Here is a 13,899-nt window from a genome sequence, read left to right on the forward strand (position 1 = left end):
CTTTCGCCCCCATCATGCGAAGTCCGTGGTGTACGCCATACCGCTTGTTGCCTGGAGCCGATAGCACGGCTTAATCCTTGCCGTGCCACTGACCGGTTGCCGAAGCGTGGCAACAGGAATGCGTATCTGTGCGGTTAGTGTCAGCTTCCATCTCTAGATACTTGCGCGATCTACCTTCACTCCAGTTTCAGCCGCCGCGTCAATGCTTACGCACTCCACGACAGCCAGACACTCTGGCGGGCTGAAGCTGCCGCCTCGGTCGAATGTTGCAAATATTCAAGCGTGTTATTTACTACTATGCTCTTCTGCCGTCCTTGGTGAGCTAGCCGCCTATGCATCGTGTATGCAGGGTATCAGAAACATGAAGTCGTCCAGAGCATGGAAAGAAATCCCGACCCCTGCAGTCTAGTTGTCCACGCCAATGTGCACATTCTTCTCACCCGGAGGAATGACCTCCCCTTCCTTCGCCCCCTTCAGCTGCGGCAATTCCTCAATCGCCTCACGGATGATGTCCAGGGACTGCTGGATCTGCTCCTCCGTGATAACCAACGGCGGTGCGAGACGGATGATATTCTGATGAGTCGGCTTGGCCTGCTTCACGTTAGCAACGCTTACCGACGGATTCCGTTGCGGAGCACTCACCAAGAGACCCTTCTCCTTGAACAGCATGCACAGGTCCCAGGCGCTGTGTCCGTTCGTCTTGCTCTCGTCGATAACGATCGCATTGAGAAGGCCCTTACCACGGACGAGGCTGATCATCGGGTTCTTGAGGTTCTTCAGGCCCTCGCGGAAGACATTGCCCAACTTTTCGGCGCGTTCAACCATGTTCTCCTCTTGGATAATCTCCAGAGCCCTGATGGCCACTGCCGAGCCCAGAGGGTTGCCGCCGTAGGTCGAGCCGTGCGTACCGGGCTCGATGGTGAGCATTACTTCCTTCGAGCCCAAGACGCACGACACCGGGTACATGCCTCCCGAAATGGCCTTGCCCAGGAGAACAAGGTCAGGCTTGATGCCGCTCCACTCGTGGCAGAGCATGCGACCCGTGCGAGCAATACCCGTCTGGATCTCGTCGCAAATCAACAGCACGTTGTGCTTCTCACACAGCGCCTTCACTTCGCGGAGATAGCTGTCGTCGGGAACGACGATACCCGCTTCACCCTGGATCGGCTCGACAAGGAAGGCAGCCGTATTCTTGCCGTGGGCCTCTAGCACCTTGCGGACATCGTCGACATTGTTGTAGCGGATGGGCGCCTTGGTGACGGGGTCCCAGCTGCCAATTCCGGGCAGGTAGGGGCCGTAGTTTTCGCGCGACTCGGGATCTGTCGACATCGTAATTGCTGCGAACTGTAGCATCCAGTCAGTCTCCTCGTTCTCGGTCCAGCATGACGGCAGGCTTACAGTGCGGCCGTGGAAGTTCTCCTGCACGCTGAAGACTAGCGCCTCGTTCTCCGGAATACCCTTGACCTTGTAGCCCCACTTGCGCGCGACCTTGACGGCAGTCTCGACCGCCTCGGCGCCAGTGTTCATGGGCAGGACCATGTCGAAGCCGAGAGTTTTGGTGATGTACTCGGCAAAGCGCGGGAAGACATCGTTGTAGAACGCACGGCTGCTCAGAGTAAGCCGCGAGGCCTGCTCGGTAAGAGCCTTGACGAGTTCGGGGTGGCAGTGGCCCTGGTTCACTGCGCTGTATGCGGACAGGAAATCAAGGTAGTGCCTAAATCGAATCAGCGCTGACGTCCTTGAGGGCCTAGGCTCCATGCACTTACTTCCCCTCGGGATCCCATACTGAAACGCCCGACGCCTTGGAGAAAACGACGGGCAGCGGGTGGTAGTTGTGCGCAGCGTGCTCATGCTCGGCATGGATTGCGGCCGAAGAGGAGTCGGCATGCGCGTTGAAGGGCTTAGCAGCGCCGTTGGAGGCGGAGCCGTTGCTGACTGCGGAAGGAGCCATGGTGGTGGTCAGGAGAAATGGGCTGTGTTGGGTGAAGAAAGAAAGAAGGCGCGCGGAGCGGTGCTGATATGCGATAGAGGAACGTGGGAAGCCGGGAGAAAAGGCGGGAAGGCCCCCTTTTAAGCGGCGGACTCACCGTGTCAGAGGAAAAAACCAGGAATTGGCTGGTGCCGTGACTACCCGGGGCGCCCGTCTATAACTGCGCATAGGGGAAACACACGGTGTTGAGCTTGCTCCAGCTCGAGACCTAAGGCTCACGCTCGCGTCGTCCTGCGCTTAGCGGCTACAATTACGTGCACGTATCAGCCCGGCTGCACAGGGGCCCCGACGTGGCCCGCTTTGCGTCCCCTGCCATTGGCTGCCCGCGCCCCGCCTTCGGCCTTCTCCCCTCGGCTTGCCTCCAAGCAGCGGTAGCGCCTGCACCCTGGCTCAGATCGCCAGGGAGCCTCGAGAGGCTGAAAGCCCCCCGCGCCCCAGACAGCCAGCAGACGTGGGAGATGGCGGTTATCTGCTATGCCGACCAGCGACCAGCGTCCAGCGGCATGGCGCGACGATTGGCTGGTGCCCTACGTGCCGCTCCGTTGGGTTGGATTGTTGACGGAAACGTCACAGCCTCGCATGAGCCTACCGCTTCCAGAAGGCGGTGCATGCTCTGATACCCCCCGCCATGCTGTCATCTACACATCGCAAACGCCCGCCGTATGGGCAGCCGTGTTCCCTGCCGAGTGCAACCATGAGCGATGGGCGAGATCGCGGCGCCCAAAGCGTTTCTGGACTCCGCATTGCCGATAGGATACTGATAAGGTTCCGTAGATAGGTACTGATTGCATCCGGAGAGATCTAGCAGCATCTCCATCCCGGCGTTTTTTTTTTTTCTGTCCATTTCACTAGGTAGGTAAGCCTCCCCAATCCATGACCGTTGTGGACACGCACTCAATCCCCTCGGTCCCGTGCCAGTCTCACGTGCACCGCGCTTTGACGCTATTGTGGCACCCTGATGACAGCACACGCAGCTCCATGCGATCATACACCGGCCCCAACCGCCCCCAGGATAGTCACTGAACCGTTGGTTGCGTAGCCAGCCGCATCCGCTCGCTAACCATTAGATGGAGAAACGGCTTGCCTACTAGCTGCGCCATTCGCTTCGGGAAAAGACGTCACCCGCTGCTTCGTCCACGGGCTTGTTCGGCTAACGGGGGGTGCCGACGGGGTGCAACATCACACACCACCTATCAACAAATGAATGGCACGAACAAGAGGCATGTTGCTCGCCAGCAATCGTCCCACCTGGGTTCTCAATATGTCTGGCTCAGCTCGGTGAGTGCTAAGAATACAATGTGCAGGAAGCGCTGCGCCCCGCACTTGGAACGTTTCAGCTGCAGATCCTCGGACCAGCGTGTTGGTCTCAGCCCACCCCGCCAATCACACTCTCATCATAGGCTTCTGCCTGGTGCGGACGTGGGACGACGTGGAGAGCATACGGCTCAGTCGCCGCCGCCAAACATGTATAAGAAAGGCATCCGGCGTACACTCCGCTGCCTGCTCTCCGTTGGTGCCGCCCTCTGATTGCCAGCTTCCCAAAACAGAAGGTGGGGGAACCGACCCAAGCTTGTTTATCTGTCAACGTCGTTTCTCATCTTGTCCCAACTCTCCTACAACCATATCAAGCCAGGTGACATCCGACATGCCGGCTGACGATTCCTTCTCCATCATCTCCCAGTCCGGTGGCGATCGGCTGTTTGATGAGTATCACTCGCAGACCGCCGCCAAGAAGATTGATTTGGATGTCCAGCTTGTTTCCTCCTTGCGTGCACAGCATCCGCAGCTGATTGTCACCACTGTTCCGGAAGGAAACTGCCCGCTGCTCCAGTTTTCAGCCGCTGGTCACGCCACCGCAGAACTAGACCGAGAGTCTGAGCCGGTCATTCAATGGCGCGGAGTCAGTGGCGGCGGCCCGTCGTCATCGGTTTCGATTGCACAGGCCAACTTCTTCGCCAAGTACCACTACAAGTGGGCAAATGAAGACTTCATCTTGTACACCGTCAAGATCGGATACTCGACTCTCCAGTATGTTCTGAAAGAGCCAGTCGACGGAGAGACTCCTTCCTCGTCGTCCTCCATCGTCGATGCACTTCTCAGGGCAATTGGTACCTGGATGTCCCAATCCAAGGCGATCTACGTTTATGATGGGTACTGGAGCAGGAGCTCGGAGCTGTGGAAGCAGGTCGAGAAAGCAAGCTGGGACAAAGTCATCCTGGATCCGAAGACGAAGAAGTCCCTCAGGGACGTCTCCAGAAAGTTCTTTGACAACAGGGACGTATACGAGGACTACGGTATCGCATGGAAGGTTAGCCAGTCTTCACATACCAGAGTAGGGCTGCCAGTGTGCTAACGCCACACAGCGAGGCTTGATCTTCCACGGCCCTGCAGGCAACGGCAAAACCATTTCGATCAAAGCAATGATGCATGAGCTCTCCGAGCGCAATCCGTCAATCCCGACGTTGTACGTCAAGAATGCGCCGTACACGTATATGCTCGGCGATGTTTTCCGCCTGGCGAGGCAGATGAGCCCATGCCTTCTCGTGCTCGAGGACATTGACACAGTCGTCACCGACCAAAGCCGAAGCTACTTTTTCAATGAAGTCGACGGACTCGCCTCGAACGACGGCATTCTCATGATCGCCAGCACCAACCATCGTAAGTTTCAACACCTCAGACGCTGTGCCGGCGAGCGAGAGACAGCTTTCCCGGACAGGACTCACGCGATTCTAACTTGACCAGTGGATAAGCTCGACCCCGGTCTCACCAAGCGGCCGAGTAGATTTGATCGCAAGTATCTCTTTCCGCTGCCGTCGAGAGTAGGTTTACCCGCAAGCGAACAGGAGCGGCTTGCTGATGGCTTTCATAGGACGAGAGGGTCCTTTACTGCCAATATTGGCGTGATAAGCTCAAGGGCAAAAAGACAATCGACTTTCCCGAGAAGCTTTGCCCCGCCATTGCCGACATCACCGACGAATTTAGCTTTGCATTCCTCCAAGAGGCGTTTGTGGCAATGCTGCTGCAGCTGGCGCACTCGGGAGAAGATAGCGAGTCATCCGACTCGGAGGACGAGGACGAGGGGTCGCCGCTGGATAGATACGAGCTTTGGCGTGTCATCAAGAAGCAAGTCAAGATCCTCCGGGAGCAGATGGACAGCTCTGAGCCAGCTGTACCCGAGGCATGTGAAGCGAGCTCTGGAGGGGTGTACTTGTCGGCGTACGAGGAGAGGCTTCCGCTTCGAGAGCGTGCTGAGCTTAGCAGCGGCTCAGGCACACGCCTGAGCAGGCCGACGTCGGGACGGGATGCGCTGTCGGAGCTGCATGACGCGGGGCAAAGCGGGTTCAGCGAGGCTGCGGTATCGGACCTGCACTCTTACCCGGGATTTGTGGGCGACGGGGTGGGTGCCGGATGGAGCATTGGCGCGTAAAGGTGACGGTCAGGTGGGCTGTGGTCGGGCGGGGAAGGATGGTTTCCATGGGCGTTCTAGCGGCTTTCTGGGGCCAACGCCCATGAGCAAATCCGCCTTGCATGTCCGTATCTGGCGCCGACGGCCACCCGCCCTGCACGGCTTCACCGGTGAGCGTGCGGGGAGGCGGGAAAGCCGATCTGGTGCGACAAGGCAGTCACGATCGTTGGCCACTGCCTCGTCCGCCCTGCAACGTGATAAGCGCGCCCCCTCCGACTGGCACGACTCTGCGCGGAGGCCGCCGAGCAGGCAGCCATCAGAGCCGCATCGCCGCTGCCTTGCCGCCCGGCCTTGCGCACCACGCTCCCTATAACAATGTTCGGCTTCACGGCCTCAGTCGTCGTCTCCTTTTGCGTCCGACGCGGTCTCCCGACAATCATCTGCTTCCCGCCATCCCTTTCCTCTGAATCGGTTCCACGCGTCAACTGTGCCAGCACTGCAGTACCTGTATGTTCAAGTGCCACCAGCAGCTGAGCCTTGGCTGACGTACCCATCAGTGAAGGATTGTGTTTTAGATGGCTGCCAGACCCCAATCCCGCGTGCCTGACTTCGCCGTCAACGAACTGCCTGACTTCGCTTCCAATTGGGACCATACCCTCGCCTTCAGCGGCGATACCGAATTCCGGGATGGCCTTCTCGGCATGGGCAACCAGTTTGGCGACCAGCCTGATCTAATGCCGGCCCCCAACGGGGCCGACTTTAATCTCCTTCACGATGCCTCCCCGACCTCACCCTCGGTTCACTTGCAACCATGCTTTGACATGCCCTCATATCCTGGCTTGTCTGCTCTCACCCAAGGCCTGCGGGAGTGGGAGAATACTACCTTCGACTCTGCTGCCGTGAGCCCCACCATGGACTGTCTCCCAGACGACCTCATGGCTTCCTGCAACAAGTTCAACTCCGAGCCTTTCAACCCTCTCTTGCTGGCCGGACCTGGCGGTGGCGCTTTCGCCGACAGCGCTTTCTCTGAGCCTTCTTCCTCTAACAGCTCTGTCGGCAGTATTCCAATTCCTCAGCCCAGTGGCCAGGCTTTCTCTGAATACTCGTTCTGCTCTGAGCCGAGTCTAGCTTATACCGGATCATCGTTCAACTCTGACCGAAGCTTCGACGTCTTATACGCTACACATAAGCAGAATCAACATCTGGCACCGCCTCAGCAAAACGCTTTGCCAACTCCCCTTCAACCGCATGTATCCAGCTGGAAGTTCTCGCCACAGCTACCCAGGCCAGCTTATGTGCAAAGAGCGCGCCGCCAGACTGCCGAGCAGCCTAGACGAACTATCTCCTCGAGCATTGGATCCAACGCTGCGAGGAACGCCCTCAGTTTCATCCACTTTCGGCCTGGTGGAGAGCCAGGTCAGCTCCTCCTCCATGGCGCCGAGAATCCTCTCAACGGAAAGAAGCCAAGGGGCCGGAAGAACCCTCTTACCCCGGCTCAGAAGAAGGAGGCAGCTCTCATGCGCCGAGTCAAGGCCTGCGAAAGCTGTAGGCAGAGGAAGGAAAAGGTAAGATACTTGACTCTCCCTCCGCACGAATGGAACGAAGAGAACGACACGCAGCGTGCGCCTTTTCTGTTTACTTGGGACCTTTGGAACCATACATGACTCACCATACCCTCTGACAGTGCGACCCTGGAATTCCATGCAAAGCATGTATTGAGCACTTCCGGTCCGATCTCGTGCGGCAACCCTGCCGTGGCAAGACTTTAGAGGATTTAACATCTTCAATGCTCTCCGGTGGGTCTCGTGGTTCATCATCATCATCCCCAAAGTGCGCAACGGCGGGGTCAGAGATAGAGAAACGAAAAGAAAATGGGGAGCCTTGTGTGCACCAAGAACAGCTTGCATCCTGACGTCCCTCCATACTTCCTTCGCGTGCATTGGAACGGGCGAGTATCACAGCTCACTTTATTGGCTTCCCACTGGCCACATTTGCCCAAGCGCGACAGTATACAGAGTGGCCAGACCATTGCCTGTAAATGTGAGATGCTGACGGATGGCCTGAAACAACAGATAAAATGGGCTGGTGTCCTATGGAACGAACGCTTGATTCCTACCTCGGTCCTGGAGCATACAAAATCTCGTCTGAGGTATCATTTGTCAATCTCATGCTCGGATTTGGGCCTCCGTTACTTCGGGAAGTCCAGAGGGTCATTCCAGACCAACCCAGGCAGCTGTACCACAGCCACGTCGTGTATGAGTGGCCAGTCATCGCCAATGGGGATGGTTTGAGCAGCCGTCCGCGTCAAGACTACCACAGAGTTCTTCCAGCCATCCTGGCTGACACAGCTGGCCTCCGCCATGAACTTGATGAGCACTTGTCAAAACTGGTGAACGAGGAGCAATATTTTCGCGAGTTCCCGCTATTTAACTCGCCTTTTAAAGTCCTCAAGCATGTGTACATGTTCTATCGGGATCTCGCAGACGTATGTTTCCCCCACCCCTCGTTCTTGTTGGCGCGAACCGCTCATCACCTCTCTACCAGGCGACCCACAGACATCTTCTTCACACTGCCCTCAAGCTCTTGGTACTCGTTCATATCAGCGATAACATGAGGCTCGACCCGTCTGTACCACTATTTTTCACATTCTCGCGCGAGGCTGGAGACGTTCGAACCATGACTCCCTGTTTCATTCGAGGTCAGCTGGGTGCTGTTATCCCGCATCTCGCCCAGGATTTCCTTCGTGAATCGCTGAATCGGCTGGAGGACATTTGCCTCGCTCGCCGCTGTATCGACTGGCCAGTTGTCCTTGCAACATTTGCGATTCTCTGTATGGCCGTGGAGAGTGCTCAATACCACGCTGCAAAAGAGCCTTATCACGCGCACTTTGACGTTTCGACCCCGGACTGTAACAGCTGCAATACCGGGATGGACATTCCCACGGACTTCAAACTAGCTGTTTATGGACCCGAGAAGCCACCCCATTTCACCTCTCCTAGCCTTTCGTTTTCATCCATGCCTCTTAACGAGCGTGGTGACAATGATAAGCCGGCATCATTACTATCGACCATCAATGAGGAGGCCGTCGATCGCCTCATCTCTTTCTATCGCATCTGTTACCAAGGATGTCATTACACGCGACTGCAAGACCTGGGGCCTGCATCGTCTCTAAAGCGTAGAAAGCAAGAACTTGACCAGGACGCCGTCTCTGCATGGTTCGTCACTTCGTTAAAGACCTCGTTGACGAACGCGAGAAGTTATTTGGCCCAACGGAGGAACAAGGGTCGATATGCACTAAAGGTGATGGGAATGAAGTTTGTAGCCGAAGAAGCAAGAAGGAGACCGGGGGTCTTATCAGAAACAGGAGGAAGTCTTACACAGCAGGGAGCAGACCCAAAGGACATGTCAGTCTTCTTCGATAGGCTTTTGGCGAAGTTGTTCCTAGCTTGAGTATTCTTTTCGCGCTTTTTCTCTGCTATGGCTTCCACTTTCCCCTGCTCATGTTGTTTGATGATTTATAAATTTCCAGCACTCGTCCTACATGTAATTTTCCTTGCTCCTTTGACCGAAATATTTGGGAAAGTGCGTCGAATTGATGATCTGTAGCTTTGGTACTTTCTTCACTTTGTCCATTTACTTCTTATTTCATATATATTGATCTAACGCTGAGCAGCTCCGCTCATTTCATGTCTTTCCTTGGGTCGCTTCACTTCGCTTCTGCCCTTGTCGCACATATACACAGGAACCTTAGATAGATGGAAGTTCATCCACATTACACCCCTTTACCCTTTCTTATTTTCCAAGGAGACTATCTGTTGCCAGAGTCGAAATAGACGGCTAAATTGCTTATGGGCCTGGTCAACGTGACTATCACCTGAACGACCTTACATAGGTTGTTTCTTTGGAGCCTTCTGATATTAGGAGCTGCTCGACCGTCCGAGCTCAAAAACCCCTTCGCGTCGTCTAGTACCAAGAAGCCATAGAAGTCTAGCTTGCCGTTCTCTAGAAGCCGTCTGCATAGTTGCCGATCGGGTCAGAGCGGTGCTAAAAGGCCCTTGGGGGTAAGCCACAGCTTTGTGCCTCGGGATCAAATGCGGCTCCTCATCCAGGCCAAAGAAAAGCGCCACAGCATTGTAGGTGCCGGGGAGGCCCACCGCCGCTCTATTTCTCGGCCATCACCTGTTAGCACCGAACTAGGCAGCTCGGTCGAGAGAGCGAGCACCCACGGGCGCATTCACAATCCCGCCCGCGTCTCTCCCAAGGCTAGAAAGCCATAAACGGCCAACTGGACGGATCCGCTCAATCCTCGGCGACGGCAAATCCCACGCGAATCCACAAGCTGCACCCCACGCAGCCCACCAGCACCTCGCCAGCCCCCGTCCCGGCCGCGGCGGCAGCCCGTTCTAACGCGGCCTCATCCACGATGAAGCCCTTGTTCTCGCCGCATCTGCAACCCCGCCACCACCGGCCGCCGCCGCCGTCATCCTCATCGCCTCCCTCGTCGTACGCCAGGTCGTCAAGATCCACGGCCTCGAGGCCGAGCCGCCACTGTTCTTCGTCCTCGTCCTCGTCCTCGTATTCTTTCCCTGTTGCTGCAAATCCAGGCCTGGAATTCAGCCGCAGCGATCGGTCGTGCGCCGCGCGTGCGGCGGGGTCAAGCAGCGTCTTGTACGCGAGCGTGACGTCGTCGACGGTGTAGTCCCTGCCCGTCGTCTTGCCTCCGCCATCATGCCGCTGATTTTTGCCGCCCCGGACGTGCTCGGGCGACGATGGGGATGCGGTTAACTTGTCCGGGTGGTGCGCCAGGAGGGCGCGGCGGTACGCGGACTTGATGGTCGAGGCAGAGAGGGTGGTCGGCGTGGAGGAAGCAGAAGACGCGAAGGGGGCAGGGAGGCAGAGGATGCGGTAGGCGTTGAAGGAGGGAGGGAGGGGCGCATGCGCCATCCCAGGCGCTGCGGTGGCGGAGGGCATTCGCCGTCCGTGAGGCGTGCTTGTCGCGTGCGGAAGAGTCCCGAGGTATGCGGCAGAGGTTTGGCTAACGAGTTCTTTCGTGCCTCAACGTCGCTCTTGTGCAAATTTACGCTAGCAGGCAGCGCAACATGCACCGGTACGGCGTTTAGAGTGGGTGGATAAACGTGGGGCGCTTAGGAGAAGGTGTCGATGGCGGGGAAGGTTACAGCGGGAATTGATTTTGAGGATTTGACGGGACGTCATCCCGCTGCTTCGGCCAGACCCGCCCGGATCACAGTCGGCGAACCCGACGGCCTAGAATTCAATCATCTTCACGACAGACGCACATTGTTCTTTCTCCTGCCTCGAGTCTAGTGCCATTGACTTCTTGAGTCGTATCCTCACCGCGCATGCCTCCTGATGTCTGCAATTGCCCGCCTCCGATAGTCGCTGTCTGCGAAAAGCGCCTCAATCAGATCTACAACCTCGTCCGCCTCGAATTCAAGCTTGAGCTCGCCTTCGGTCCACAAGTACTTGATGTCGGCCAGGCTACTCTCAAGAATCTCGCTGAGATACTGGAACTTGAACCAGTTGGGCGTGTAGATACCCGTCATGTCACCCTGCTGTCCCGGCTGCTTGAACAGGTCGCTGACCTCGCACACGCGGTTGCAGAAGTCGCGGAGTCGCTTGGACTCTTCCTCGGAGATGTCGCTCATGTCCTCGATGTCGACAATCATCTTGTTGAGCACCGTTGCTAGAAGAGAGCCCAGCGACTGCAGCAGGGCTGAGTGTGACAGCACGCCGGTCCACTGCTTGGCGACATCCCGGATCCGATCCGCCGTCATCGAAACAGCATTATCACATTCAGCTGCGAATGGCGCTGTCGTGCAATTGCTAAAGCCCTGCGCTCCGTCAAGCAGATCCCGCAGGATGGTTCGCTGTGACTCCATTTCCTTGCCGTACGCGCGTTTGCTGAAGCTCTCAATGGCCTTCAGGTCGGCATCGAGCCGCAGACGGCTTGATGGCTTAGACGACTGCGGCAGATCTGACGACTCATCCGTCCTGGCCTGTTGGACCAGAAAATCGCGCACCTCGTTCACCAAGCGAGTGGAGTCGTTGTAAGCCAACATGTTCCCGGCTGCGTCGTTGGCGTAGTAAACCGGGGCCGTCGCTCGGTACATGGCCAAGACAAGCGTGGGAATTGAGTAAAGACCAGCGCCAGCAGGTGCGATTGGGGAACCAGAGAAACTGGCGAACTGTTAGCACTGGAACGTACTGGGAAGGAAGGCGACCGACTTCGACTGTGCGAGCGCTTGAGCATCGGCGATCACCTGGGTAATGACCTCCATGATGGCGTCTGGTATGCCTGTGACCGTGTATTTCTCCCTTAATGTCAATTCCCGCTCTTGTGGCGCCGACCGCTCCGTTCCCCCATTCGGCTTCGACGGCTGCTGCTGAGTTGCAAAAACCTTCTGGTTGTCTGCAGCTCCAGCATCTCCAGCCTCTTCATCTTCGCCCCAACCCCAAGCATCCGTATCCTCCTCCTCCGGATTGCCTTTTGAGCCCTTCTCTGATTTTGTCTCAGTGGCATTGTCCCCTTCGGCGTCATCATCCAGACCCCAAGCATCCGCGTCCATGTCTTCCTCCTCCACGTGCAACGTCCCGTGTTTTTCGTCCTCGGCCTTGGTGGCTTCGGATAGTTTTTCACTATCGTCGTTATCCCATGCATCCCATCCTTCGTCAGCCTCCTCGCCCGCCTCTGCCGCCATAATTGCGTCGTCACGAGACACCATCTGCGTTTCTACGCGCTCTACTTCTTTCTTTTGTTGTATACCTTGAGAACATAACGCCCGCACTGATGCCAACGCGTCTTCCTTTCTACGCGCAAGCCAGTTGCGCGGGGCCTTGTCCACCCATTCATGAAGATGCTCGCATGGCCAGCCCAGCTCCTCGATGTAGCGTGCAAGATGGGATACTGATGAAAGAGTATTTTGAAACGGACCAAGGTGGTCAAGCGAAACAGGGATCGAAGGATCCAGCCAGCCAGCAATCAGCCGGGAAACAACACCCGGCAGCAGTTTTTCACACAAAGTGGTGGATATGGACGCCGGGAGCCGTTTGCTGAGGAAGTCGCAAATTTGACGAACGTCGGCCACCGTGGCTCCCACGTCCGATGGCGCCACACCAGCAGAAACCTCAATGGTATTATCAGCTATCCAAACGACGGCAGCATTGGAGCTGGCCCTCGAGGCCAGCCGAGGCTTGACAATGGCATGTTCGAAGGTTTTCTGGAACTTGAAAACAGCAGCATCAAGAGTGCCGAGTCGGGAGAGGGCGTCGACGACGGTGGGGAGGCTTATATCTATGACAATTCAGAACAGCAAACGACAAGTCGTGCTCGCGCACTTACTGTCGGCCTGGTCGTTGATTGTTGCCGACCGGCCGGGAATGTCGGCCACAAGCAGGAGATTCCAGGCACGGGTTGCATTTTCAGCCAAAGCGTCGCGCAGCTGGTTCAGGCGCTTGTGCAGAACGCCGGCTATCCTGGTGTCCCTGAACGGGCCCAGGTGTGTTGTAAAGTCGTCGGCCTGCTTCATCTTGTCCAGCGCCGCAATGATGTCGTGTTCTCGAGCGGCGCTCTGGGCTTCGTCCAACAGGTCCGAGGCGTGCTTTATGCGCTCGAGGGTGGCGGTAAGGGTGGCATTGAAGGCGAGCTCGCTCTTGAGGAGGGCGGCCTTGCTGGAGGCGTCCCGGACGCTGGCGTGGAGGGTGGTGGCGGCCTCGGCCTGCTGGACAATGTCATGGGCAGTTGCGCGGGAGCGCGCAATGTCGGCCTGCAGCAGCTTAGCCTGGGCAATCCAGCCGTCGACGTCGGGGGCGGCTTGGCGGCTCAGGGCGCGGATCTCAGCCTGCAGAGACGTCAGCAGACAGCGCGGACGGCGGGGCGACACGGGCGACGCGCCTTGACTTCAGTTCGGGCTGTCGCGAGGCCGTCGAGCAAGGTGGGAAAGGCGGCGGGCGGCAGCTGGGCCGAGGCGACATGTTCGCTGTCGGGGTAGGCGCCATGCTCGGCGGACTCGAGAACGACGCGGCCCAGCGTCTGGGGGGTCAGAATGGGCGGCATGGGGAGCGGTGGGGGTGGAGTCGAGGTGGCCAAGCTGTCCGCTGGCATGAGGAGCTGCGGAAGAGCTCCGGCAACAGACGTCAGCGTCGAAAAGGCTGGCCGCACGCCCGCCCGCAACGCCCTCCGCATCCCTCTTCCTCGACCTTGTGCCACCCAGAGCTGTATGTACCCTCCCCGACCCCCTCCAGGACTGCAGCCGCAATCTATGTCCGCGCCCCGGGGCGGGCGACTACGGGCGACTGCTGCTCCTCGGCCTCGCCGCTCGCTGCCATGTCCCCTGCACCCCGCCGTTGCTCGTCACCTTTGCCATGCCGCCGCCATGCTCCATCGCCCGCCATGGCTCCCTCCTTAAACTGCCCAGCAGACCCGTCGTGCCTCCGCCGTTCTGCTCTAACTCCATTTCCAGCCTCCTAGACCCTCTTCGTCGGA

At 57.6% G+C, this 13,899-nt stretch overlaps 3 protein-coding genes across 3 annotated transcripts; 1 reads left to right on the forward strand and 2 right to left on the reverse strand.

Annotated features, from left to right (window-relative positions):
* Nucleotides 1–405: 405 nt before the first annotated feature.
* Nucleotides 406–1,951, reverse strand: CAR2 (ornithine aminotransferase; the record flags this gene model as incomplete). The annotated part of the gene is made up of 2 exons (XM_066780665.1): nucleotides 406–1,714; nucleotides 1,767–1,951. The coding sequence occupies 2 exons, from the start codon at nucleotides 1,949–1,951 to the stop codon at nucleotides 406–408; spliced, it is 1,494 nt and encodes a 497-aa protein (XP_066628611.1).
* A 1,684-nt stretch (nucleotides 1,952–3,635) lies between these two features.
* Nucleotides 3,636–5,417, forward strand: SLS55_009265 (uncharacterized protein; the record flags this gene model as incomplete). Its single annotated transcript, XM_066780666.1, has 4 exons — nucleotides 3,636–4,298; nucleotides 4,354–4,648; nucleotides 4,733–4,809; nucleotides 4,860–5,417. The coding sequence occupies 4 exons, from the start codon at nucleotides 3,636–3,638 to the stop codon at nucleotides 5,415–5,417; spliced, it is 1,593 nt and encodes a 530-aa protein (XP_066628612.1).
* Nucleotides 5,418–10,747: 5,330 nt separating this feature from the next.
* Nucleotides 10,748–13,470, reverse strand: YTM1_1 (ribosome biogenesis protein ytm1; the record flags this gene model as incomplete). Its single annotated transcript, XM_066780667.1, has 5 exons — nucleotides 10,748–11,484; nucleotides 11,623–11,703; nucleotides 12,490–12,708; nucleotides 12,757–13,255; nucleotides 13,387–13,470. 5 exons carry the CDS (start codon nucleotides 13,468–13,470, stop codon nucleotides 10,748–10,750), a joined length of 1,620 nt encoding a protein of 539 aa, XP_066628613.1.
* Between the last annotated feature and the right edge of the window lie 429 nt (nucleotides 13,471–13,899).

This window comes from Diplodia seriata, assembly GCF_021436955.1.
Source record: "Diplodia seriata strain FDS-637 chromosome Unknown scaffold_10, whole genome shotgun sequence".
Classification (NCBI taxonomy): Eukaryota; Fungi; Ascomycota; class Dothideomycetes; order Botryosphaeriales; family Botryosphaeriaceae; genus Diplodia; species Diplodia seriata.